At 42.6% G+C, this 25,237-nt stretch overlaps 1 protein-coding gene across 3 annotated transcripts in view; it reads right to left on the bottom strand.

Annotated features, from left to right (window-relative positions):
• Positions 1–25,237, bottom strand: part of KLF8 (KLF transcription factor 8) — a gene marked incomplete at its 3' end in the record, with an annotated part of 76,776 nt that overhangs the window by 34,205 nt on the left and 17,334 nt on the right. For 2 of the 3 annotated variants that reach the window (XM_084871129.1, XM_084871131.1), the window contains exon 1: positions 3,776–4,555. The exons of the other annotated variant lie outside the window; for it this stretch is intronic. In XM_084871129.1, coding sequence (XP_084727255.1) covers positions 3,776–3,782 — 7 coding nt within the window. In that variant the 5' untranslated portion in view covers positions 3,783–4,555. Of the gene's footprint in view, positions 1–3,775; positions 4,556–25,237 lie in introns of those variants that run through there. 3 annotated transcript variants of the gene reach the window in all.

The raw sequence follows: 25,237 nt of genomic DNA, 5'->3' as shown, positions 1-25,237 counted from the left end.
AGTTTGGTTTGTTCATATTATACCTATTTTGTATAAGTGTGCAATTAATATCTTTAAGTTTATTATACAAAGTACCTAGCATGTTACATTTAAACCCACCTTCCTGTCCCACTAACATACCTTCCTCTTCTCCAAACACACAAGCACCATTTAAATAAGTTACTTCAAGTAACAAAAATGAAGAGACCCTCCACTTATAAAATATGTAAGAGAAGTCAGGAACTGATCCAATGTGTTTTACTTACATTCTTTGTAATCACAAATTATCATATCATCTTAGAGATGAGAAAACAGAGGCTAGATGATAAAGCTGAGTTGGTGATAAGAAATACATCAGAAAACCAACTTCAGATATAAAACCCAAATTGAAAACAGTATTATATGAAAATCAAAAAGGGAATCAAACAAGGTCTCACCTTGTCTTTGATACACTAATGAGCATCATGTGACAATGTAATTAGATATGTACACAAAGTACAGGGAACAGTGTATCGGAGGTTCCAGTTAATGCAGGGCTACAAAGAGTTTGTTTCTCTTTGAATCAGGGAAGAATAATAGAAATAGCATTTAATTTAAAATTAATAAGGAAGGAAATCTATCAATATTGTTTTAAGAAAAAATCATGAAAGTAAGCACATTCTATGATAATTATCAACTGAGCAGACCACATATGACGTACAATTTCTAAGAAATAGCTGAGGAAATAAGGAAGTTTTGATGCACATGCAAAGGATTGTAATAGGACTTGAAGGACAATTGGGGTTCGAATAGGGAGGCAAAAAGAAGGCATTTAAGATGAAAGAAATACAAAATGAATTTTAAACAAATTTCTCAGTGCCTGACACATAGTATGCCAATACATATTTGCTAAATAAATTATATATTCAAAGGCAATCTTCTCATTATTCATCAACTTAAGCGAGACAATAAACTATAACCAACTCAAGGCAAGGGTAAATATAGAAATGTGTCAAATAATAATAAAGTAAAACCTCGATATAACAGACTAACGAGGGCCTGTTAAAGCCGAAATCTGTTATATAATAAAGTACGTTTTCCAAATGCATATGCTAACAAATTGACAAATTAGTTTACCAGTTTTGACTTAATTTTTGTATAATTAAAATTAAGTATGCATAAAAAGTTTAATTTCACAGAAAAGTTTTCTATATGCATTATAGTAATTTTAAATTTACACTGAATAGGTCTAATCAATGCCTGGGCCATATCAGGAAGGGTCTTGCTCTAACTGGTTTGCTCAGTGGATAGAGCGTCGGCCTGCAGACTGAAAGGTCCCAGGTTCGATTCTGGTCAAGGGCATGTATCTTGGTTGCAGGCACATCCCCAGTAGAAGGTGTGCAGGAGGCAGCTGACCGATGTTTTTAACTCTCTATCCCTCTCTCTTCCTCTCTGTAAAAAATCAATAAAATATATTTTTTAAAAATTACAGTGAGCCAAAACCGGTTTGGCTCAGAGGTAAAGCATCGGTCTGTGGACTGAAAGGTCTCAGGTTCGATTCCAGTCAAGGGCATGTACATTGGTTGCAGGCACATCCCCGGTAGGGGGTGTGCAAGAGGCAGCGGATCGATGTTTCTCTCTCATCGACGTTTCTAGCTCTCTATCCCTTTCTCCTCCTCTCTGTAAAAAATCAATAAAATATATTTTTTAAAAATTACAGTGAATTCACGACAAAAAAAATATAACCTGATAATTTAATTATAAGCAAGTCTTGGTTAAAGGTACTTTAAAATTAGCCAGGTGTTAATTTCCCCATATGACATGCAGACCAGAAAATTTGCCCATTAAATTTGAAGTCTGTTAAATCGAGGTATCAAAAACCGAGGTTTACTATACCACCCTGCCAGAATGAGAAAGAATAAATGGTGTTCTCCCTCACTGCTAGGCACATGCAACCTAGAGGGATGGAAGATGACTAAGCTTGGTGGCTTGATTATTGGAATTCAGTTAGCTATACCAATAAGGGCTTCATTTCAAAAATACATTTACTAGAATGACAGGGTGGGAGGTAGAGGGTGGTAGCAAGCTAGTTCATGGTTTCTCCCAAATTTCTTTCCCATGTATCCTGGAAGTCTAAGCCAGAGGGACCTACAGATCTCCTGAGCTCTGAAAATAGAGTCATGATCTGGCTTGGTTTTCAGATACATGTGTCCCTTTTGCTAAGTTTATATTTCCATTCTTCCTATGCCCTTCAAGCTAACCTGAAGACACTGTTCCCAGTCGGTTCTCTGTGTCACCAAAGATATAAAACCCCTCCCCCCAACAACAACAACAACAACAACAAAATCTGAAGAACGGGATGAGGTCATCTGTGAGTCACTGGTTTCTGTTGTCCAAATGTCCTGTTGGTTGTATCATCCTGTGTAAGTTGCCCAAAGAATGAGGGAAAAGGCAGACTAGTGGCCCTTTCTCTGGGAGGTGCTAAAGTCCAGCGAGAGCAATGTTAAACCCAAAGTAAATAAAGCCCGTGCTCTAACTTCAGCCTGTGGGCAAGCAGATTCCATTTTGGGAGGTCTCCTTTCACCCATCTGCAAGGTGTTTTACAGATAGGAACGCACGAATTCTCGCAGCAGGGTTCCAGAGAGAAGAGTCTCAAACGGAGTAAGAAAAGGAAGTGAAACTAAGCAGCGTCTGTTACATGCATTATGGCGTTTCGTCTATCCAAACTTCTGTGGAGATAAGATTATTAATCCACATTTTCTAAAGGAGAAAAGCAACGTCCAGGGTAATGCAGCAAGGAAGCAGCATTATATGAAAATCAAAAAGGGAGTTTGAAAGCAGTTATGTCTGCTGCCCCAAACCATCCTAGTTTCCAACCCAAACTTCAAGGTTCTTCTCTTTGCCTCGTTATGATCAGCCTGAGTGACATCAGACAGGTGCTAAATAATACCAAAGGAAATAAAGGATTGTCCCTTGGGCCATCTGTTTGGACTGATGTATCCAAAGAATATATTGTATTTCTTTTGTGATTTAATTCCCTCCAAATTCACTGAGTTTTACACACACACACACACACACACACACACACACACACACAGAGAGTTCTTCCAAGTTAATCACTGCAAGTGGATTTGCTACAGCAATTTGGTTCAATCTCACACCTACAGACGAACCAGCCACCTGGGCCAAGATTTAAAGAACTAGGTGGGGCAGGGCGTAGGTTTCCACCTCAAATACAGCTCAGCCTCCCTTTAAAGAGGAGGCACACCCAAAGCAGCTCCTCCCCTAGGCTGCCTCCGGGACTTCACGCCAGCTCCAAGTCCCCAACAGCCTAAGCTCAAACCTTTCCTCACTTCCCCCTTCTTCTTCCTTTTAGAAGCATCTCTGGGTACCTGTGACCGCTCGGGGAGGGGGGGGGGGAGGGCGGTTACGTGAGAGTGCTGTCCTTCTGAACCCTGTCCTCTGGACTCTGGCTGCAACTTTGGCTGGGTTGGGTTAAGTCAAAGACAAACCTCGCTGCTTAAGGAGAAATGAGAGTGCCGAGCCCGGCCGCTGAAGTTAGACAAAGCCATCCATTCTTGCCCCCTCCCCTTCAATTCTCCCACGAGGCTCCCCAACCTTCCTATCCCTTCTTTGCTCAGCCCTTTAGCAAAATCATTTTCTCTTGAGTTTCATTCGGTTCCACATAGTCTTTTCCCCAACCCACCTATGCCCTCCCTCTCCCCCCACCCCAAACCTAAAGAACAGAAGTGGGGGTGGGGCTGAATCTCCACAGAGGAGATGGGAGTGCGTGGGTTCTAATCCCAGAGTCACTTACCGCCCATGTCACTAGCTGGGGACTCCTGATGTTTCCGGACCTCATACCACCGTCCTCCCCGAGGCTCATACTTCTCAGCTGATCGCAAGACAGCTGTTTCCTTCACACCCGCCCCTGTCTGCCAGCGACTCGCTCTCGCCTGGTCTCGCTGGGCCCCCCAGCCTCCCCTCTTCCTCCTGGCTGGAAAGTGGGGAGGAGGGCCAGGGCAAAGGGAGTCAGTCCAGACTCAGCTGGGCCACCCTCGCAACAAGGGAAACAAAGCTCTCCAGCATCCAATCCCAAACCGGGGGGCCAGCAAAGCAGACTTCCTAAAAAGAACCTTCCCCCCGCTGCCAATGCAGCTCGCTCCCTGGGCTAAAAATAAAGTGGGTTCGCTGGGTCGAAGTGGCCAAAGCCGAGGATCCTCGGTTCCCCTTTCACCTCCACCAATTCAGTTCCGGCCAAGCCCACTCTCCACCCATCCCCTGCACTCCACAGACCCTGGAGAAGAGGGCCCCGAGGTTGGACCTAAGAAAACCAACCCAGATCCCAAAGCAATACTTGGAGACAAAGTTGAGGCAGGCGGACGAGCAGGCGGACCCGTTCGGGGACAGGAATCTTTACCGCAGCCTTAGCCGCCCCACACCCCAGCGCCTTCCTAAAGAGAAAGAAAGGAGGCGCAGATGCATACAATCGGTGGAAACATATAGAGGCATCCCCAAGCCCAGGGCAGGGGCTTCAGCGAAAAAAGGGCCCCAACTCCCAGGGAGATATTTCTTGGAAGCACCCGGCGGCCCCGCTGGAGAGATCCTGAAGTGCTAGCAGGGCAGCTTGAGTGGGTGGGGTGACTCTGTCTCTCGCTGGTTACACCCAGAAGAGAGGTGTGACCGCTGTGAGGGTGGAGTTCCTTAAAAGGGACAGACGGGCCGCCAGAGGAGAGTCAAAAGTGGGAGGAGATGGAGAAGGGTGTGGCTGAGACCAGGGAGGGAGAAAGGAGGGGGTGGGGTGGGGCGGGGCACTGGGCGGAGAGTTCCTGGTCTTGCCCCACCCAGCAGTTTCTCTCAGGCTCCAGCCCCAGCAGGTATACAACTCGAGTCAATTTCAATTCCCTTTTTCCCATCCCATAGAGAGTCTTGCAAGGGCTCTGCCTGGTTACCAGTCCATTCGGATTTAAACTCACTCACGAGGGGAGGGTGAAAGGGATTGGGGATTGGGGTTAGGGGCTCTCTACCAGGAGAGGAATGGGGAAAAGGAAAAAGCAAGGCTGGCAACTGGATTCCCATCCACCCTCCTAGCTCTCCATGGTAACAGGAAGACACTGGCAGGGACAGCGAGGTCACAGTGTCTTCTCAAGGTGGAGACTAAGAGCTGAGGAGAATGGAGCTGGGGGCATTTTGTAGGAAAGAAGGTGAGGGTGAAAGAACGGGTGGGGGAGAAGGAGGAGTTTGAAGAACCCTGGGGCCAGAAAGGCTCTTGTAGTCTTCCAGACACCAGACCTCTAAGAATAGGGTTCTCAACTGCCGGAGACTCTCTCTCAGCCAGGCATTGCTAAGATTCCTGTAGAACGTAATCCATAAAACAGCCACATTTCCAGGATTTCTTTGCCCTTGCCTGAAAGTCGCTCTCTAGGTCATTTCAATAGGAGGTCAGGAAGTCTCAAGCAACCACAGGCCCTTATCAGTGTGGCGTCCCTACCACAATTCTTTTACAGAGGAGGGAAAAGCAGCAAGACAAACAGAGCAGAGGGATGGAGGAAGCAGAGAGACAGAAGAAATAATAGCTCCTGTGCCTTCAGCACCTAATATGGACAAGTCACTGGGCCAGGTGCATTTATCATTTCTTATTCCCGACAACGACTCTGGAAAGCAGGTATTAGTATACTCTTCAAGCCCCCTTTTAAAGGATAAAAGAAGTTCAAAGCTCAGTGTGGTCAGCAATAAGACAGACATGAGCAGAGGATGGATGATGGGCCAGGTACAGAAGATCACCAGAACAGAAAGCCCTAGGGGCCCAGCAATTGTAGGGTGGGGCCTCACCCCTCACGGTGGCCTTTCCCCCACCAGCTTATCACGGGTCCTGGTCCACCGGTTTGGACCCCCTGACCTTTCCTCCCTAGAGATAACATCTAGGCCTCTGTTGTATTACGGCCCCAGGACCAGAAAAGAAGCAAAACCAGGCCAGTAACCCCAGGGCTTACCTCAGGACCAGTTGCATTGGAAAATGATCCTCTCCCCTGGCACCGACCAAAATTCATATTCAATCAGTGGAACCTGAAAAGTCACGCCTAGAAAGCTGCTGAATATTCTATTGAGATCTTCCCTCAGGACCTCCCCTAATATCTCACCCTTAAAACCCTTAGGACAAAGGACCCAGTAAGCTCTCCCTCCCAGGAGCTGCCACACCTTCCCCTTCCCTCTCCCCATCCCCCCAGGCACATTTCTATTAGCTTTCTCAATCTCAAACTCCAAAGGCCCTTCCTTTGCCTCTATAACTTATTTCTTCAGCCCAATTCTTCTACAAATTACTTCTTCTCTCTTGGTGATGTTCCAAATAAATGTTCTCCTTTAGTTTGAGTCTCGTCTCTGAATTCTTTCCTAGTCAGAACTCAAGTACCGAGTTTGCTGAACCCAAGTCCGATCTGACATCTGGCACCCTTCCCCGCCTACAACACCAGTACTTCCAAACACATATATGCCCATGTGCTTGATCTTTCTGCCTGAATGTCTTCTAATCATCTCATCTTCTTACTCTGCCCCTAAAGTTGAGGTTCTCCTCTTATAGTTCCCCAACTACCTGGTTGGAATCATGTATGCCAACATCCAAAGCAGAACCCTGGGACATTTTCAACCTTTTTCATCTCATGGCACACATAAACTAAATACTAAAATCCCGCAGCACACCAAAACATATTTTTTTTGCCAATCTGACAAATTACCTACCCTTTTTGCTCTGAAGTGACTTTTAAAAAAATCAGGTATCACCCAGCTGGCATTGCTCAGTGGTTGAGCACTGTCCTATGAGCCAAGAGGTCACAGTTCAATTCCCGATCAGGGCATATGACCAGGTTGTCTGCTCAATCCCAGTAAGGGGCGTGTAGGAGGCAGCTGATCAACGATTCTCTCTCATCATTGATGTTTGTCTCTCTCTCTCTCTCTCTCTCTCTCTCTCTCTCTCTCTCTCTCTCTCTCTCCCCCTTTCCCATACTCTCTGAAATCAATAAAAATACATTGCAAAAAAATTAAAAATCAAGTGCTTATACTTGTATAATAAGGATTTCTAGTACCAAGAGTTAACCAATCAAACACAACCATATTATGCAAGGTGACCAATAAGGTGCAACTCTATTATAAATAGCCTATAATTATGGTTCAAGACAGAGTATTCACACCTACAGTTATTGTTGTGTTGGTTGTCATTATTTTAATTTGACAGTCTAAAGGAAAAGAAGCCTACTGTCAGGTGCCCCTGTCAGGTGATGCTTTTTAAAAAATATTTTGCAGCACACCAGTTGAAAATCACTGCTCTAACCTATTGTACTCTGGACTCAGACTACCTTTGAAGCAGCAAAAATCTTGGTACTTTCTTGAGCTTAATCTGTATTACAAATCCCTGAGAATGCCTGTTTCCATGTTTATTCTTTGGCTCACCTTGCTTCTGTGTTTGAAATGGCTTAAATTCTCTGTTAATCCTTCTTGAAAGGATTAACTCAAGATCACCCCCCTCCTTATTTAATTCCTTCAGGCAAAACTGACCATTGATTCTTCTGTGCTCTTCTCTACCTCAGAGGACCTATTTGTACATATAATTGCTCCCCCCATTAGACTATACAGTCCCTGAGATTAGGCACCAGATGTTATTTTTTTTCTTTTTTTAAAAATATATTTTATTGATTTTTTTACAGAGGAAGAGAGAGGGATAGAGTTAGAAACATCAATGAGAGAGAATCATCGATCAGCTGCCTCTTGCACACCCTACCGGGGATGTGCCTACAACCAAGGTAAACGCCCTTGCCCAGAATCAAACCTGGGACCTTTCAGTCCGCAGGCCGATGCTCTATCCACTGAGCCAAACCGGTTTGGGCCAGACATTATAATTTCTATAACCTGCATGCCAGATAATATTATTAACAATAGTAATAGTTACTGAGCATTAACTATGTGGCAAGCTCTATTCCAAGCCATGTGCATGTGTGTGTGTGTGTGTGTGTGTGTGTGTGTGTGTGTATACACTGAATTCTTCTGACAACTTTATGGAAAGGGATTGTTACTAACCATATTTTACAGATAAGGAGACTAAGGGACAGAGATTAATATGCATATGTTGAAAGAATTTCCCTGTGGTAGAGGTTCTATAAAGAACTTCCTATATCACTAATTCATATTTTTCTACCATCTGCCCAGCTTATTACATAAGATGCATTGACACAGAACCACATAGCCAGGTGTACAACTCTCTACATATTCTTTGAAAATAATCACTTTATGCCAGAAAGTTTTACTCTAAAATGTGGGGAGTTCTACTAAACATAGGATTCTCATCACTCCAACCAACACTATTTTCAGCAATACTGGAAAGTTTTCTCTTAGATTCCAGTGTGTGAAAAGACATTGAACTGTTTTTGTTTTTAATTTTTATAAATATATTTTATTGATTTCAGAGAGGAAGGGAGGGAGAGAGAGATAGAAACATCAATGATAAGAATTGTTGATGGCTGCCTCCTGCACACCTCCTTCTGGGGACTGAGCCCACATCCCTCGCCATGTGCCCTTGACTGAAACCCAGGACCCTTCAATCTGAGGCTGATGCTCTATCCACTAAGCCAAACTGGCTAGGGACATTTTTTTAAATTACAGTTGACATACAATATTATATTAGTTTCAGGTGTACAGAATAGTAGTTAGACAATTATATTACTTACAGATACCCCAATATATCTTGTACCCACCTGACATCATGTATAATTATTCCAATATTAGAGGTCCGGTGCGAATTTGTGTACCAGTGGGGTCCCTCAGCCTGGCCTGCGGGAATGGGGCTGAAACCGGCTCTCCGATGTCCCCTGAGGGATCCCAAATTGTGAGAGGATGCAGGCCAGACTGAGTGACTCCCACAGGTGCACGATGGGGGCAGGAGAGAGACATGAAAGGTTGGCCAGCTGGAGAGTGACCGAGAGAGGGCTCCAGGGCATATCTGGCCCTGTTGCTCAGTCCCCATTGGCCGAACCCCAGCAGCAAGCTAATCTACCAGTTAGAGCATCTGCCCCCTGGTGGTAAGTGCACATCCTAGCCAGTGGTTGAGCAGCCTTAGCATATCATTAGCATATTACGCTTTGATTGGTTGAATGGATGAATGGACAACTGGACACTTAGCATATTAGGCTTTTATCACATAGGATATAAAAGCCTAAGCGACAAATGACCGGTGCTATGGCACCCACTGACCAGCAGGGGGCAGGTGCTCAGTGCAGGAGCTGTCCCCTGGTGGTCAGTGTGCTCCCACAGCAGAAGCACTGCTCAGCTGACTGGCAGTTGCCAGACACAGGGCTCACAGCTGGCAAGTGACTGTTGTTGCAGTGTTAGGTTCTCCCGATGGGGACTGAGTAGGCATGATCCCATAGCAAGCACAGTGGGGCCCAGGATGAGCAGGAGTAGCAGGCAGGAGTGGCAGGTAGCATTGGACTGCTGGTTTCGGCAAATCCCCACAGGCCACACCAAGGGACACCACTGGTGCATGAATTCGTGCACTGGGTCTCTAGTGTTTATAATAAAGCTCTATGGTTCTAACTTCCCCTTCCCTTAACTTCTGCTTTCCCTTATATAAATACCTCTCCATCTTGGCATGCAGGCTAGAAAATGCACATTATTTGCCATGTCTGCATGCACTGGGTTGAGTCAAGGATAAATCCTTTTTTCAGGGATAAATCCTTTTCAGTGATGAAACACCTAGTCTATATTATTTTCAGTCAACACTAGGGAGCACCACAGATGCTCCTTTGTATTAGCTGGCTTAAGAAATAAATTCAATAGCCCAAGGCGGTTTGGGTCAGTGGAAAGAGCCTGGCCTCCTCAGACTGAAGAGTCCCAGGTTCAATTCTGGTCAAGGGTGCATGCCTCGGTTGCAGGCTCCATCCCTGGCCCTGGTTGGGGTGTGTGTAGGAGGCAACCAATGGATGTGTGTCTCTCACATCCATTGATGTTTCTCTCTCTCTCTCTCTCTCTCTCTCTCTCTCTCTCTCTCTCTCTCTCTCCTCTCCCTCTCCCTCTCCCTCTCCCTCTCCCTCTCCCTCTCCCCCTCCCTCTCCCTCTCCCTCTCCCTCTCTCCCTGTCTCTCCCCCTCCCTTCCACTCTCTCTCCAAATCAATGTAAAACATATCTTTGAGTAAGGATTAACCAAAAAAAAAAAAAAAAAAAAAAAGGGAAGGGAAGGGAAATAGCAGCCTACAATATCTTCAACTGCTTCCATCTCACCCCAAGCCTTAGGGAGGCTTCTGGTTGAACTAGTAGGTCTGTCACTTCCTCTATATACCCAGAGTCAGATGAGAAGTTTGAGTTAAATTTATCATGGAACCTAGTGGACAGCTAAGAAATATGCAGACAGAGGATACATGGAACACACTGACAGCTGTCGAGGGGGCGGTGGCACTGGATGACATAAGGTGAAGGGATTAGCCAAAGAACATATATGCATAACCCATAGATTCAGACAGCAGGGCAGTGATGGCCAGAGGGAAGGGAGGGGGGCTTGGGCTGAGTGGAAGAGGTAAAGAAGGGGAAAATGGGGGACATCTGTATTAGTGTCTACAATAAAAATAAAGTTAAAAAATAAATATGCAGACACCACATGTGTCAGGGTCCACAAGATGCTAGTTCTTCCCATTCCCTCTTCCTCCTCTCCCTCCTCCTGCTTCTCCTTTTCACAAAAGCCAGCTGACAAACTACCAGGGTGGAGCCCAGTCTGAGGGCTGGAGAGAGGAAGGAAAAGCCTCATTAAGAAAACCACCCTCCCTGCTCCCAGAACAACAACAACAAAAAGGCTTGTTGGGGAGCTGAGGTGAAGAAGGTGAGGAAGAATATGGTAGAGTGAGGAAGAGTGGGGAGAAAAAGGGGAGTTAGGGTACAGCAGGGTAGAGCTGGTCTGAGAGAGGAGGGAAGCCAAGCAGTATATAAACAAAAACCCTACATTCCTAGGTCACTGTTCACAGTGCAACCAAAGTGTAGCTGAAACCAGTGCATAGCTCAGTTCTAATGGGAAAAAAATTTCCCTCCTCACCCACTTTCTTCTAGCTCTGCAGTTTCCCAGAGGGCATATTCCTCCTTCTAGGAGGAGACCTTTTGGCCCTCTGCTAATGTTGAACCAGTGTTAAGTTCCTCACACATCCCAGGGATCAGCACTAAGGTTACTGTCTGCAAAGGGTAAGTTTGTTTTGGAGAGAGAAATCTACTTAGCTGAGAGGAGAAAGCCTGGAAGGAGACTGTGGGAGAAAAACAATGACTTCGCCTACAAACTGCACAATCTTGGGCAAGTAACTTCACTTTTCCTAAATTCAGTTTAGTCACCTTTTATATATATATATAGAACAACAACAACAAACTAATATATATATATATATATATATATATATATATATATATATATATATATATATATATATAAAATTGATTTCAGAGAGGAAGGGAGAGAGATAGAAGCATCAATGATGAGAGAGAATCATTGATGGGCCCTTTCTAAGACCCCGGGAGGGATGAAACAGTGTTTTTTTCTTAAAGAGGATCCTCCAAACTGTATAAGTTTTAGGCCCTCAAAACTCTGGATCTGCCCCTTATGAAAAAACTAAAGGCCTGGTGCACAGATTCCTACACCAGTGGGGGGTTCCTCGGCCTGGCCTGTGCCCTCTTGCAATCTGGGACCCCTTCGGGGATGTCAGAGAACCAGTTTCTGCCTGATCCCCACAAGCCAGGCCGAAGGACCCCACCAGTGCATAATCAGGGCCAGGCAGGGGTCACAGGAGGGCGCTAGGACATGTCCGGCCTGTCTCGCCCAGTCTCGATTGGCCAGACACCAGCAGCAAGCTAACTTACCGATTGGAGAGTCTTCCCTAGTGGTCAGTAGTGCATCATAGCGAGTGGTCGACCGAATGGTCAGACACTTAGCATATTAGGCTTTTATTATATAGGACTAGTAGCCCTGCGCATGAATCTGTGCTCGAGTACCTCGCTGCCGCTTGCCTCAGCTGGCGACTTGCCCACCACTGCTCGTGCGTAGCTCTCCGCTGCTCTCTCCGCTGCTGGTAGCTCACTGCTGTGCTTTCCTGTAGCTCCCTGCCCACTGGCCTGCCCTCTTGTAGCTCTCCTGCTGCTGGTAGCTGGCTGCCCCGCCCTCCTGTAGCTCTCCCCACCTGTAGATTGGTCGTGACATTACAGTGTAATGGATAATTAGCATATTCCTCTCTTTTATATAGCATAGCCTACAAAATACAGTGCTTAGCATAAAGAAAACTCTTCCATAAAGGATAACTGTCATTCTTAGCAATGACAGCTCTTAAATCTACTAGCTTTAGACTGAGTCTCTTTCTAGCCATAGATGTTGGGACCATATTTCCATGTTTGCCATACCTCCCATCTTGTATATATAAATAAACCAACTTATAGAAATTAGAACTAGACTGTTTGCTTGAGACATTCAGAGGCATGACTAAATTCAGCTTAGGAATGGCCACTGGACCAGGAGCAGGTTGAGCAGGGTTTGACATTCTCCTCGCAGAAAACTATCCCAGGCAAGCTCTGGCAGGCCTGCTAATTCCCACAAGTTCAGCTGTGCCTCAGACTGCTAACTTTATCAGCCAAGGGCTTGGCTAGGAGTGTGTGTGTGAGTGCATGTGTATGTTGGGGCTAGGTGATTAGGTATATGTGGATTTTTCACACCAGGTTAGACCCTGGATGCTACAAAACCCATCAACTGGAGGAGAGGAGAGATGCTACAACACCCATAAACTGGAGGAGAGGAGATTTATAATCATCAACCAAGCCAAACCAGAAAAACTGGGAGCCTCAAACTCATCTGCAGGAAGGAATAACATCCTTTGTCTGGTCCCCAAAATGTATATTCCTGAATCAGGGAAGAATCCTATTGAGTGTACAAGAAAAAGACTTGCATTCTTGTTTTCATATTAAACAAATAAATATGCTCGATTGTCTAGCAGGGGTGGGGGACCTTTTTCCTGCCAAGGGCCATTTGGATATTTATAACATCATTCGAGGGCCATACAAAATTATCCACTTAAAAATTAGTCTGCTATATTTGGTCAAACATTTAATTAGCAATGCCTTGGCAGGGCCAGACCAAATGATTTCTTGGGCCCAAGGGCTAGATGCTCCCCACCCCCTGCGTCTAAGGACCTGTATAAATAGAACAGAAACTTATTTATCACTGAGCTAATTCAGAGACATGAGGGTCCTGCAAGTCCTCAACAGGTAGGCTCACTCTTCTCATCCTTGTTTTATGACAAGCATTTCTCACTTTCCTGACACTATCCTCCAAACCAATGGAGATTAGCCTTCCCCCTTCTGTCCATTGTAGTCTTACCACTTCTCTCAGAGAGTGAAACAGAGAGAAGAAAGGAGGGAAGTATATCGTTGGTGCTTTCGTTAAACCTTCCCACTAACGCACCTATTGAAGCACTACACCTTTATTCTTACTTCCTCTGCCCTTTGCCCAAATGGCCCTATATTATGGTAATCATTTCCTATCAAGTTAATGTCACAAATACTGTAGCAGCCTTCCATGAAGTTACAATGTCACCGCATCACCTTCTCAAGCCAGGCTAGCAATGAATTTAAAAGAGTAAGGCAGGCACATTAGCAGTATAATTCACTTCCTAGGGTGAGATAAATGATTTGATCTGGGAAGAGAGTCTAATTAGTATGTCATGGAGATACCACAGCTGCTTACATAGTGTGAACACACAGAAGAAATTATCAGGACTATGTGAATGACAGGTAGAAAGAATATACACAAATATGCTCAAAATAAATATTGGAGGGTCCAGCTGGCGTGGCTCAGGAGGTCATGGTTTGATTCTAGGCAGGGCACGTGCCTGGGTTGCTGGCTCCATCTCCAGTGTGGGGCGTGCAGGAAGCAACCGATCAATGATTATTATCATTGATGTTTCTCTCTCTCCCTCTCCCTTCCTCTCTGAAATAAATGAAAATATATTTAAAAAAAAATATTGGAGGCACACATTGGATGCAAGTTATTCACCCAAGCACAGAATGTTGATGTAGGAGGGACCTGAAGAGATTATTTTTATCCACTGCTTTTCAACATGTGGTATGCATTCCAATAGCTATATGAAGAGCTATCTTAGGTGGTACATAGATAGTTTTTAAGAGTACACATTTATTTATGGAAAGTAAAACTAGATTTCTATTTATGCTAGTGCTATTTTTGATGATATTTTTAGTAATATAAGAATTACCTTAGGTAGTACAGAGATAGTTTCTAATAATATGCATCCTATTTACGGAGAGTAAAACTAGTTTTCTATTATTGGTTGTGTTATTTTTGATAAAATATTTTTAGTAAGATAAGGTATGTTTATTTAAGGAAGCATATTAAGTAAATCATGGTACAGGCGGTACTCAGCTATGGTCTAAAACTCTAAATCATAAAGGTGAAATGCAAATAATTGAACTTTAGCAGTCAATTATTGAATCCAATTCTCCTCCCAATTCGAGAGTTCCTTTACTACTCACCTTGGTAGGGGTGTCGAACTCAATCAGAGAAGGGGCCAAAATCTAAAATCCAGCCTAAATCGCGGGCCGAATGGTTTACTGAACAGTCATAAACTGACAATGTCATAAACTGACAGCGGAGTGCAGTGATGACAGCGCGGTGCGGGCCTCATTGCAAGGCCTGGCGGGCTGGATTTGGCCCGCGGGCCTTGTGTTTGACACGTGGTTTAGAGAAAGGTTGAACTCCCAAATCAATAAATACATAGCAAGTCTGCCTCCTCCTTTAGTGGTCCTGGCAGAATTGCTGATTATGGAAGTTTCCCAGGGAACCTAGATGAAGCTTACACCTTTTCTGAACACACTTCTACAGTGATCGGCTGTTTCCTGAACACCCCCTACTGATGATCAGGCCCTCAACCCAGGTATGTGCCCTTGACTGGAATGGAACCAGGGACTCTTCCATCCACAGGCCAACACTCTATCCACTGAACCAAACCAACTGGGGCGACATAAACATTTTTACTACAGAAACACATTTTAGTATTTAAAAAATGATAGCAGTAGGATTATATGAAACTTTTATTTTATTGGAAATGTTTCTATAATGAGCATGAATTATTTTTATAATTGGAAAAATATTGGGAGTTGGACATGGGATTAAAGTTGTAGGTCTTTGAAGGATTATAGGAATTTTATTTCCTTTATTATACCTTTCTGTTTTCTATAAAAAATTTGTATTACTTCTATAATTATAAAAAACAAATAGGATGAATTGTTTATAATTTTATTTTTTATTTTATTTTTTTAGTATATTTTATTGATTTTGTACAGAGAGGAAGGGAGAGAGATAGAGAGTTAGAAACATCGATGAGAGAGAGTCATCGATCAGCTGCCTCCTGCACACCCCCTACTGGGGATATGCCCGCAACCAAGGTACGTGCCCTTGACAGGAATCGAACCCGGGACCCTTCAGTCCCCAAGCCGACGCTCTATCCATTGAGCCAAACCGGTCTCGGCAGGATGAATTGTTTATAAATCAGAAATGTATTATAATCCTTACTTGCCTGAATCACATCAACTTAAATAAATGATATGTAAAGAGGTGGGCAAATGTAGGTTTATAGTTGTATGTAAAACAGTTTACTCTTGTGTTATTATTTATTAATACTGTATTATTTTCCATACAAACAACTCTAAACCTACATATACATAAACCCCTGTATAAGTAATACTAGTAATACAAACCACACACATAATTTTTTATCTAAACTATCAAAAGGTGTTTTTTTAAATATATTTTTATTGATTTCAGATCCTCAGAAATAGGTTCTAGAGACCTGGGTAAGGAACTATTTTAAACCTGCACAAGTTTTGCCAAATGACAGTCCTTTTTGCATGTTCACATCTGTCCTTGGCTACATTTTGTTAGAATGAGAACAGGAAGTCTCAGCTAATGACCCCAAGAGGAATGAAGCAGGAGGCACTATTCCATGGTGACCACCCAGAAGGCCATTTGCATTTAGGGTTTGCTTTAAAACTAGTTTTGATGATTTCAACCAGTATTATCGTTCCCATTTTAGAGTTTCAGAAATGCATAGTATTTATGAAAAAGTACCTCATAGATTCAAGATTTTGTGACACTGCTCTGGCTGGTTTTACTCAGTGGTTAGAGCATCTGTCTCAGGACCTAAGGGTCACACATCTGATTCCCAGTCCAGGGCAAGTTCTGAGGCAACCAATCTACTGTGTCTTTCTCACATCGATGTTTCTCTCTCTCTTTCTCTCCTCTTTTCCTCCCTCCTTCCACTCTCTCTAGAAATCAATGGGAAAAAATACCCTCAGGTGAGGAGTAACAAAAAAATTTTGTGGCACCACTTAAAACTCCAGTACATCATGATTCTCACACTTTAATGTGCATTCAAGTCACCTGGAGATCTTGTCAAAACACAGACTGCTGGTCCCCACCCTCGAGGTTTCTGATTTAGTAGGTCGCAGGTGAGGTCCAAAAATTTTAATTTCTAGCAAGTTCCCAAGTGATGCTGATGCTGCTATTCTGGGGGCCACACTTGAAGGACTAAAGGTCTGGATTTAACTCTTTAGGATAATGGGAATATAGATACTGCTAGCCTGTTATTGCTCTACAGGTGTTAAAAACCAATAGTTGGTGGATCCATGGGAATGGATCTTCACAACAAGGAATGTTTTCTATTATTAATATTTTAAAAATTCCTTTTTTGTAGAAGCAGCTAATAATAATGGCTACGGAGTACCTATTCCTCTGCTAAGCACTTTTTTAAAATTAAATATATTTTATTGATTCTTTTTTACAGAGAGGAAGGGAGAGAGATAGTTAGAAACATCGATCAGCTGCCTCCTGCACACTCCCCACTGGGGATGTGCCCGCAACCAAGGTATGTCTCTTGACCGGAATCGAACCCTGGACCCTTCAGTCCACAGGCCAACGCTCTATCCACTGAGCTAGACCGGTTTCGGCTGCTAAGCACTTTATAGGCATTACCTTTTTTGTTCCTCACTATAATATTGAGATTCCCCATTTTGGCTTGGGTAGGGGCTGAAGGCCCATGATGAAAATGGTGGCTAAGACAAAGATGACTCGGAAGAACACAATTGGAGAGAATGAATAGTAATGATAATAACAATAACAACAACAACAACAATAATAATAGCCTAATATTGGTCTTATTTAATCCATGCAACCACTCAGAGTTAGTATCTCACTCCTATAACCAAGTACATGTCAGGGTATAGGAGGGCTTAATCTCTACTGCCTCCCAGTGTTCAGAGTCCATCTCAAGTCATCACCTGGTTTCAATTGGATAGACGGGGAAGACTGCATTATGAGTGGGAGGAGAGGCTACAGAGGAGAGGCTGAAGGTCAGCCACTACTCCCCATCTAAATATTTCTGAACTCTAGCTTTAATGATAACTAAGGATCATATTTTTTCTTTATGGAGGTTATTTTTAGTATGAGGGGAAAAAGGACTCTAGTAGCTTTATCCAGGCCCAATCAATTTTACTTAGAGCCATTTGATTTTAATCATCTATCTGCACAGAACATCTGGCAGATCCACTCCTGCTGAAGAAGCTGTAATAACTGGCCACTAATCTCTATGTTTAATGATACTCATTCCTCAGAGAGGCATCCAAATATCTTTAGGTTCCTTACATGGCCTAACACAGGCAGAGCCTTAAAAAAAAATCTTTTGACCAAGTTTCTCACATTCCCAGACACATTAAATCTTGACTTTTGCCCCTATTGCCAAATCACAGCATTGAAAGATTTCATCATACAAATTCAGATGTGGAGCCCATGGTTGAACCACACATCCTGGAGCATACTATTTTGGGTACTTATATATAAGAATGTTTTTCTTGTGAATAAAATCACATTATAGGTGCTTATCCTATAAAATAAAAGCCTAATATGCAAATTCTCCTGTTGGGCAGTTGTTCGACCTGAGGTTTCATTGGAAGTTCAACTGACCGCTATGATGTGCTCTGACCACCAGGGGACAATGCGGAACATGGCAGGCATCAGCAACATGGCGCTGGCGCTGCCCAATAGGCCCTGACAAGAGTGGGACCACAGCAGGATGGTGGAGGTGAAGCAGGTGAGCGGGAGTGGTGGTGGGGAGGGAGCAGGGGGCGGAGGGGGTGTCCCCCAGCAATGATCACCCTATAGGAGGGATAGTGGAGCAGGTGAGGAGGTGGTGGCAGGCCAAGCCAGAGTGCCAGGCAGGACTGTGGGGCTATGAGGCTGGGGGTGCTGCTGGGGCCTGATTTCTGCAGGCCACCCTGAGGGACCCCACCCATGCATGAATTTATGCACCGGGCCTCTGGATAAAAATAAACAAATGGGGATTACATCAAATGAAAAAGCTTCTGCACAGCAAAAGAAACCATCCTCAAAATGCAAAGGGAACTCATGGTATGGGAGAACGTATTTGCCAATGATATATCTGATATGAGGTTAATTTCCAAAATATATAAAGAATTTATACAACTCAACATCAAGACAAACAACCCAATTAAGGAATTGATAAAAAAAAAAAAAAAAAAAAACTTCAATAGATACTTCTCCAAAGAGGACATACAGATGGTCAACAGACATATGAAAAAATGCTCAACATCACTAATCATCACGGAGATGTAAATTAAAACTATAATGAGATACCATACTTGCCAGAATGGCTACCATCAATAAATCAATAAGCAACAAGTGCTGGAGAGGATGTGGAGAAAAGGGAACCCTAGTACACTGCTGGTGGGAATGCAGATTGGTGTAGCCACTGTGGAAAACAGCATGGAGTTTCCTCAAAAAATTAAAAATCAAAATACATTTTGGCCTAGCCAGTTTGACCCAGTGGATAGAGCGTTGGCCTGTGGACCGAAGAGTCCCAGGTTTGGTTCTGGTCAGGGGCATGAACCTCGGTTGCAGGCTTCTCCCAGGCCCAAGCCCAGGCCCATGCCCCAGGAGGCAACCAATTGATGTGCATCTCTCACATTGATGTTTCTCTCTTTCTTTCCCTCTCTCTTCCACTCACTCTAAAAATCAATGGAAAACTATCTTCGGGTGAAGATAAAAAAACGAACAAACAAACAAAAAAACCTTTTGACCCAGCAATCCCACTTCTGGGAATATATCCAAATAAACCTGAAACACTAATTCGAAAGTATGTATGCACCCCTATGTTCATAGCAGCATTATTTACAACTAGAGGCCTGGTACACAAAATTCATGCACTCAGGGGGTTCCCTCAGCCCGACCTGTGCCCTCTCTCAGTCTGGGAGCCCTTGGGGAATGTCCAACTGACAGCTTAGGGGCCGTCAGTCAGGGACATCCTTAGTGCTGCTACTGAGGTGGGAGGCTCCTGCTACTGCTGTTGCATTAGGCTTCTGGCTGAGTGGTGCTTCCACTGTGGGAGCGCACTGACCACCAAGGGGCAGCTACTGCGTTGAATGTCTGCCCCCTGGTGGTAAATGCATTTCATAGCAACTGGTCATTCCACCATTCAGTCAATTTGCATATTAGCCTTTTATTATATAGAATAGCCAAGATCTAGAAAGAGCCCAAGGCCCATCAGTAGATGAGTGGATAAAAAAGCTGTGTACATTCACATAATGGTATGCTACTTGGCAGTAAAAGAAAAAAAAAAGGAAATTTTACCTTTTGTAACAGCATGGATGGATGGACCTGAAGATTATTATGTTAAGTGATATAAGCCAGTGAGAGAATGACAAATATCATATGATCTCACGTATATGTGGAATCTAATGAACAAATCAATTAACAAACAAAATGGAAATAGAGACATGGATACATGGAACAGACTGTCAGCAGTTAGAGGGGATGGGGTGGGGGGAGAATGAATCAAAGAAGGTGGAGGTGGGCAAAATGAGGATGGAAAGAAACTGTGCATTGGGTAATGGGTACAAGATAGGTGTGCAGATGATGCTTTGCTGAATTGTACACATGAAACCTGTATAGTTTTTTGAACCAATGTAAACCCTAATAAAATCAATAAAAAATAAAATAAAAGGCAGACAAATTAGAAAAAAGTAGAATTGATCTTAAATTAAAAAAAAAAAAATCTAAATACTCCACCAAACAACTTTCAGAGCTAATAAACAAATTCAGTAAAGTTGCAGGATAAAAAAGTCATCATACAAAAATCAGTTGTGTTTCTATACATTAACAATGGACTATCTAAAACACATGTGTCAAACACAAGGCCCGCGGGCCAAATCCAGCCCGCCAGGCCTTGCAATGTGGCCCGCACCGCGCTGTCATCACTGCACTCCGCTGTCAGTTTATGACATTGTCAGTTTATGACTGTTCAGTAAACCATTCGGCCCACGATTTAGGCTGGATTTTAGATTTTGGTCCCTTCTCTGATTGAGTTCGACACCCCTAATCTAAAAGGTAAATAAATAAAATAATCCCATTTATGGCTATATCAAAAACAATAAAATACTTAGGAATGAATTTAACCAAGAGGTTGAAAGTTCTGTACACTGAAAAGTATAAGACTTTGTTGAAAGTAACTGAAGCAGAAACAAATAAATTTATATAAATTCCATGTTCATTGAGAAGAATTAGTATTATTAAAATGTCCGTACAACACAAAGTCATCTATGGATTCAATACAATCCCTATCAGGTTTGCAATGGCTTTTCTTTTTTACATAAATGGGAAAAATAATCCTAAAATTCTCAGGAAACCACAAAAGACCTCAAATAGCCAAAAAAAATCTTAGAAAGAACAATGAAATGATTTCACTTCCTGATTCCAAACTATATTACAAAGCTATAGTAAGCAAAATACTGTAGTGTTAGCATGAAAACAGACATAGAAACCAATGATACAGAATTGAGAGCCCAGATATAAACCCATGGGTATGCAATCTACTAATATTTGAAAAGTCAGCCAAGAATATTTGATGGGAAAAATATGATTTCCCTAATAAATGATGTTAGGAAAACTAGATGTTCACATGTTTAAAAAAATGAAACTGAACTACCATCTTATAACACTCATAAAAAATGAACTCATGGTTTAGCGGCTTAAATGTAAGACTTAAAACTATAAGACTACTAGAAGAAAACATAGGGGCAAAGCTCCATAACATTGATCATGATGATGATTGATTAAAATATATATATGATGATTACCACAACAAGGTTAGATAACACTTCCATTACTTCACATAGTACCATTTGTGTGTGTGTGTGTGTGTGTGTGTGTGTGTGTGTGAGTGTGGTGAGAGTTTCTAAGACCTATTCTCTTAGAAAGTTAAAAATATATAATACAGTATTGTTAACTATTGTCACCATGCTATACATTAGATCCCCAGACTTATTTATCTTATAAATGGAAACTTGTAGCATTTGGCAATGAATGTTAGGATATGACACCAAAGGATAAGAAACAAAAGTAAACAAGTAGCACTACAGTAAACTAAAAAAGCTTCTGAAAGGTAAAAGAAATTATAAACAAATTGAAAACACAACCTATGGAATGGGAGAAAATATTCGCAAACTACCTCTCTAATAAGGACTTAATATCCAAAATTTATAAGGAATTCATACAACTCAACACCAAGCAAAAAAAAAAAAAAAAAAAAAGCAATTAAAAAATGGGCAGAAGAACTGAACAAACACTTCTCCCAAGAAGACATACAAATGACCAATATGCAAATTGTCCCTGTGTGAGTTTGACCAGGATACCAGGAGTTCAATCAATTGCTGTGATGTGCGCTGATCACCAGGGGGGCAGTGCGGAATGAAGGAAGGCCCTGGCCAGCAGCTGAAAGGCCCTGATCGGCCCTAATTGCTGGCTAGGCCTAGGGACCTTACTATGCACAAATTCTGTGCACTGGGCCTCTAGTATATATATGAAAAGATGCTCAACTTCACTAGCCATTTGGGAAAATGTAAATCAAAACTACAATGAGCCTGGCTGGTGTGGCTCAGTGGTTGAGCGCCAACCCATGAACCACAAGGTCACCAGTTCCATTCCCAGTCAGGGTACATGCCTGGGTTGCAGGCTTGATTACCAGTAGGGAGCATGCAGGAGGCAGATGATAGATGTTTCTATCTATCCCTCTCCCTTCATCTCTCTCTTAAAAAAATCAAAAAAGACATATTAAAACAAACTACAACGAGATACCATTTCACAACTGTTAAAATGTCTATTATCAACAAGGAAAGTAATAACAAATGTTAGAGAGCTTGTGGAGAAAAAGGAGCTCTCATTCACTGCTAGTGGATATGTAAACTAGTACAGCCACTATGGAAAACAGTATGGAGGCTCCTTAAAAATTAAAGAATACAGTTGTCACATGATCCAGCAATCCCTCTTCTGCCTATCTACTCAAAAGATTTGAAAACATTTATTTGCAAAGATAAATGCAACACTATGTTCATTGCAGCATTATCCAAGATGGCCAACACATGGAAACAACCAAAGTGCCCTTCGATAGATGATTGGATAAAGAAGATATGTTACATATATACATTGGAATACTATTCAGCCATAAAAATAAGTCAGTAATAAAAAGCTAAGGACTATATGATTTCACTCATAAAAGGCATATTAAACTGAAACTCACAGAAACAAACAACAGTATGGCGGTTACCAGAGGGAAGGGGGATAGAGAAATGTAAAGGGTAAAGAGTGCCAAATGGAAGATGATTTGACTTTGGATGGTGGACATACAATGCAATGTACAGATGATGTATTATAGAACTGTACACTTTAAACCTACATAGTCTTATTAACCAATGACACCCCAAATAAGTTCAATTCATTAAAAATAAACAAATTAAATAAATAAAAGCAAAAGCACCATACCTATTCTATTATGCTTCTTACAAGCGCAGAGGGGGGGAAGAACCATTAATCATACCGTACTTCCTATGAAGGTGTAAACTGGAAAACTGTTTCAGACGCTGAGCCAACCCAGACTCCAGGATTGTTTCGGCTGCCATTTCAATCAAGCCTGCCTAGTAAACTGCTAGCCTAAGATCAACTCACTATAGAAAGAGACTTCTGAAGGGATTTTTGTAGTGCATTTCCATTTCTGAATGAAATCCACAGTTGAACTTCCTCTGACTTTTGATCTGCATTAAGAGAGCTCTTTTTGCGGCTCAGGAAAAGGGGAATGAGAACGTAAAAGAGATGGGCACCAAAAGGTCGCAGCTATATCACACAAAAGAATCATTTTCTCTGGATTCAGCCACAGCCAAGACTCAAAAGAAAATGCATAAGCCCTTATGACATCATCCTTCCTTACCCAAAATGACCATAGAGTACATAAGCTGGGCTAAACTGAGCCCACAGAGGCTTGCTGCAGGCTGAGGGTTCTCCCAGGAAAATCCCTTGACAATGACAAAGAACACACTACAGATCTCTCCCTATATTGGCCACAATGACCTATGGTTTGTAAGGACAGCTGTGGAAAGCATCGTATTTTATATGGCATCAGAAACGGAATCATTCACATGCTTCAGACAGAGAGATAGTAGAGTAGGTAGAGAGAGCAGGCACTGAAGTTTGCCTGGGATCAAGTCTGAACTCTTCAATGAACAAGTTGTGTGACCTTGGGAAAGTTACTCATTCAGCAAATATTACGTAACTGAGGTTATTTATTTATTTTAGAGACCTCAATGAATAAATCAGGTACAGGTCCCTGCCTTTATAAAGCTTGCATCCTAGTGGTGGTGGAGGGTGGGTTGGGGGAGACACAATAAAGTTAACACATTTTATATGTTCGAATGAAAAGTGGTAGGGAGCCGAAACCAGTTTGGCTCAGTGGATAGAGCATTGGCCTGAGGACTGAAGGGTCCCAGGTTTGATTCCGGTCAGGGGCATGTACATTGTTTGTAGGCACATCCCTGGTAGGGGGTGTGCAGGAGGCAGCTGGTCGATGTTTTTCTCTCATCGATGCTTCTAGCTCTCTATCCCTCTCCTTTCCTCTCTGTAAAAAAAAAAAATCAATAAAATATATATTTTTTAAAAGTGCTGGGGAGAAAAAAAAGTAGAGCAAGATAAGGGAGATCAAGAGATAAGATGGAAGAGAATTAACCTTTCCAGCCTCAGTTTCCACATTTGAAAAAATAGATATAATAAGTGATTTATAGTCCTAGCTGGTTTGGCTCAGTGGATAGAGCATCAGCCTGCAGACTGAAGGGTCCCGAGTTCAATTCCAGTTAAGGGCACATGTCTGGATTGTGGGCTCGGTCCCCAGTGGAGGGTGTGCAGGAGGCAGCCGATCAATGATTCTCTCTCATCATTGATGTTTCTATCTATCTATCTCTCTCTCTCCCTCACCCTTCCTCTCTGAAATCAATAAAAAAAAAAATTTTAAAGAACTAATGTCCCCATCATGAAAAATAAATGATATTTATGCGAGGCAATAGATGTGTTAATTAACCATATATTATAATAAAAGTTTTGCAATATATATGTATACCAAATCATCAAGTTGGTATACATATATAAGTTAATTTACACACCTTAAACTTACACAATGACATATGTCAATATTACCTTAATAAAGCTGGAAAAATTTTTAAAAATTTGTTGTTTAAAGTGAAGAACTATAACCGCACCAAGCTAATGCTCACCCTGTTTCTTAACTCCCCTCCCTCCCCCTTGCCTCCAGCTTTCCGAGCTCTCTTTAGAAACTTACAGTTTCTGGCCCTTTGGTCATAACACTGATTTCTGGCAGAACACAAGGCCATGGGATGGTGGGGGAGAAAATGCTTCATAATCAACCCCCCACGGAATGGAGATGGGATTAATTATTTTCACTAGCCCTTTCATCAATTCTTATAATTGCATTCCATCGGGCCACCTTTTCTCTGATAAGTACTCTATTGCAACAGAGGTCATCTTCCTCTCAGAGTCCCTGGCTGGCTCCCACTCAGCACACCTGTCCCTGCTATGTCCGGTTCCGAGTGCACACTCAAACTTGCAGTCAAATCCCTTTGGCCAGATGCTCCACCTCAACCAGCCAATGCCACACAGTGGTGTGTGCGATGATTCTTTGGAGGGGTGAAGACTGCCTAAGGACCTTGATAGATTTGTTTTTAAAATTTTAGAACAGGGTTTCTCAATTTTGGCTGTATTTTGGAAACACCTGGCACGGGGATTTTAAAAATAGTGATATTTGGGTCCCAACTGGCAGATATTCTGATGCCATTGGCCTGGGGTACCTTTTGGGCACTG

The sequence above is a fragment of the Pipistrellus hanaki genome (genome assembly GCF_964339955.1).
Source record: "Pipistrellus hanaki genome assembly, chromosome: X".
Classification (NCBI taxonomy): Eukaryota; Metazoa; Chordata; class Mammalia; order Chiroptera; family Vespertilionidae; genus Pipistrellus; species Pipistrellus hanaki.
The sequence above is the reverse complement of the archived record's forward strand: the minus strand, read 5'-3'. Positions and strand labels throughout refer to the sequence as shown.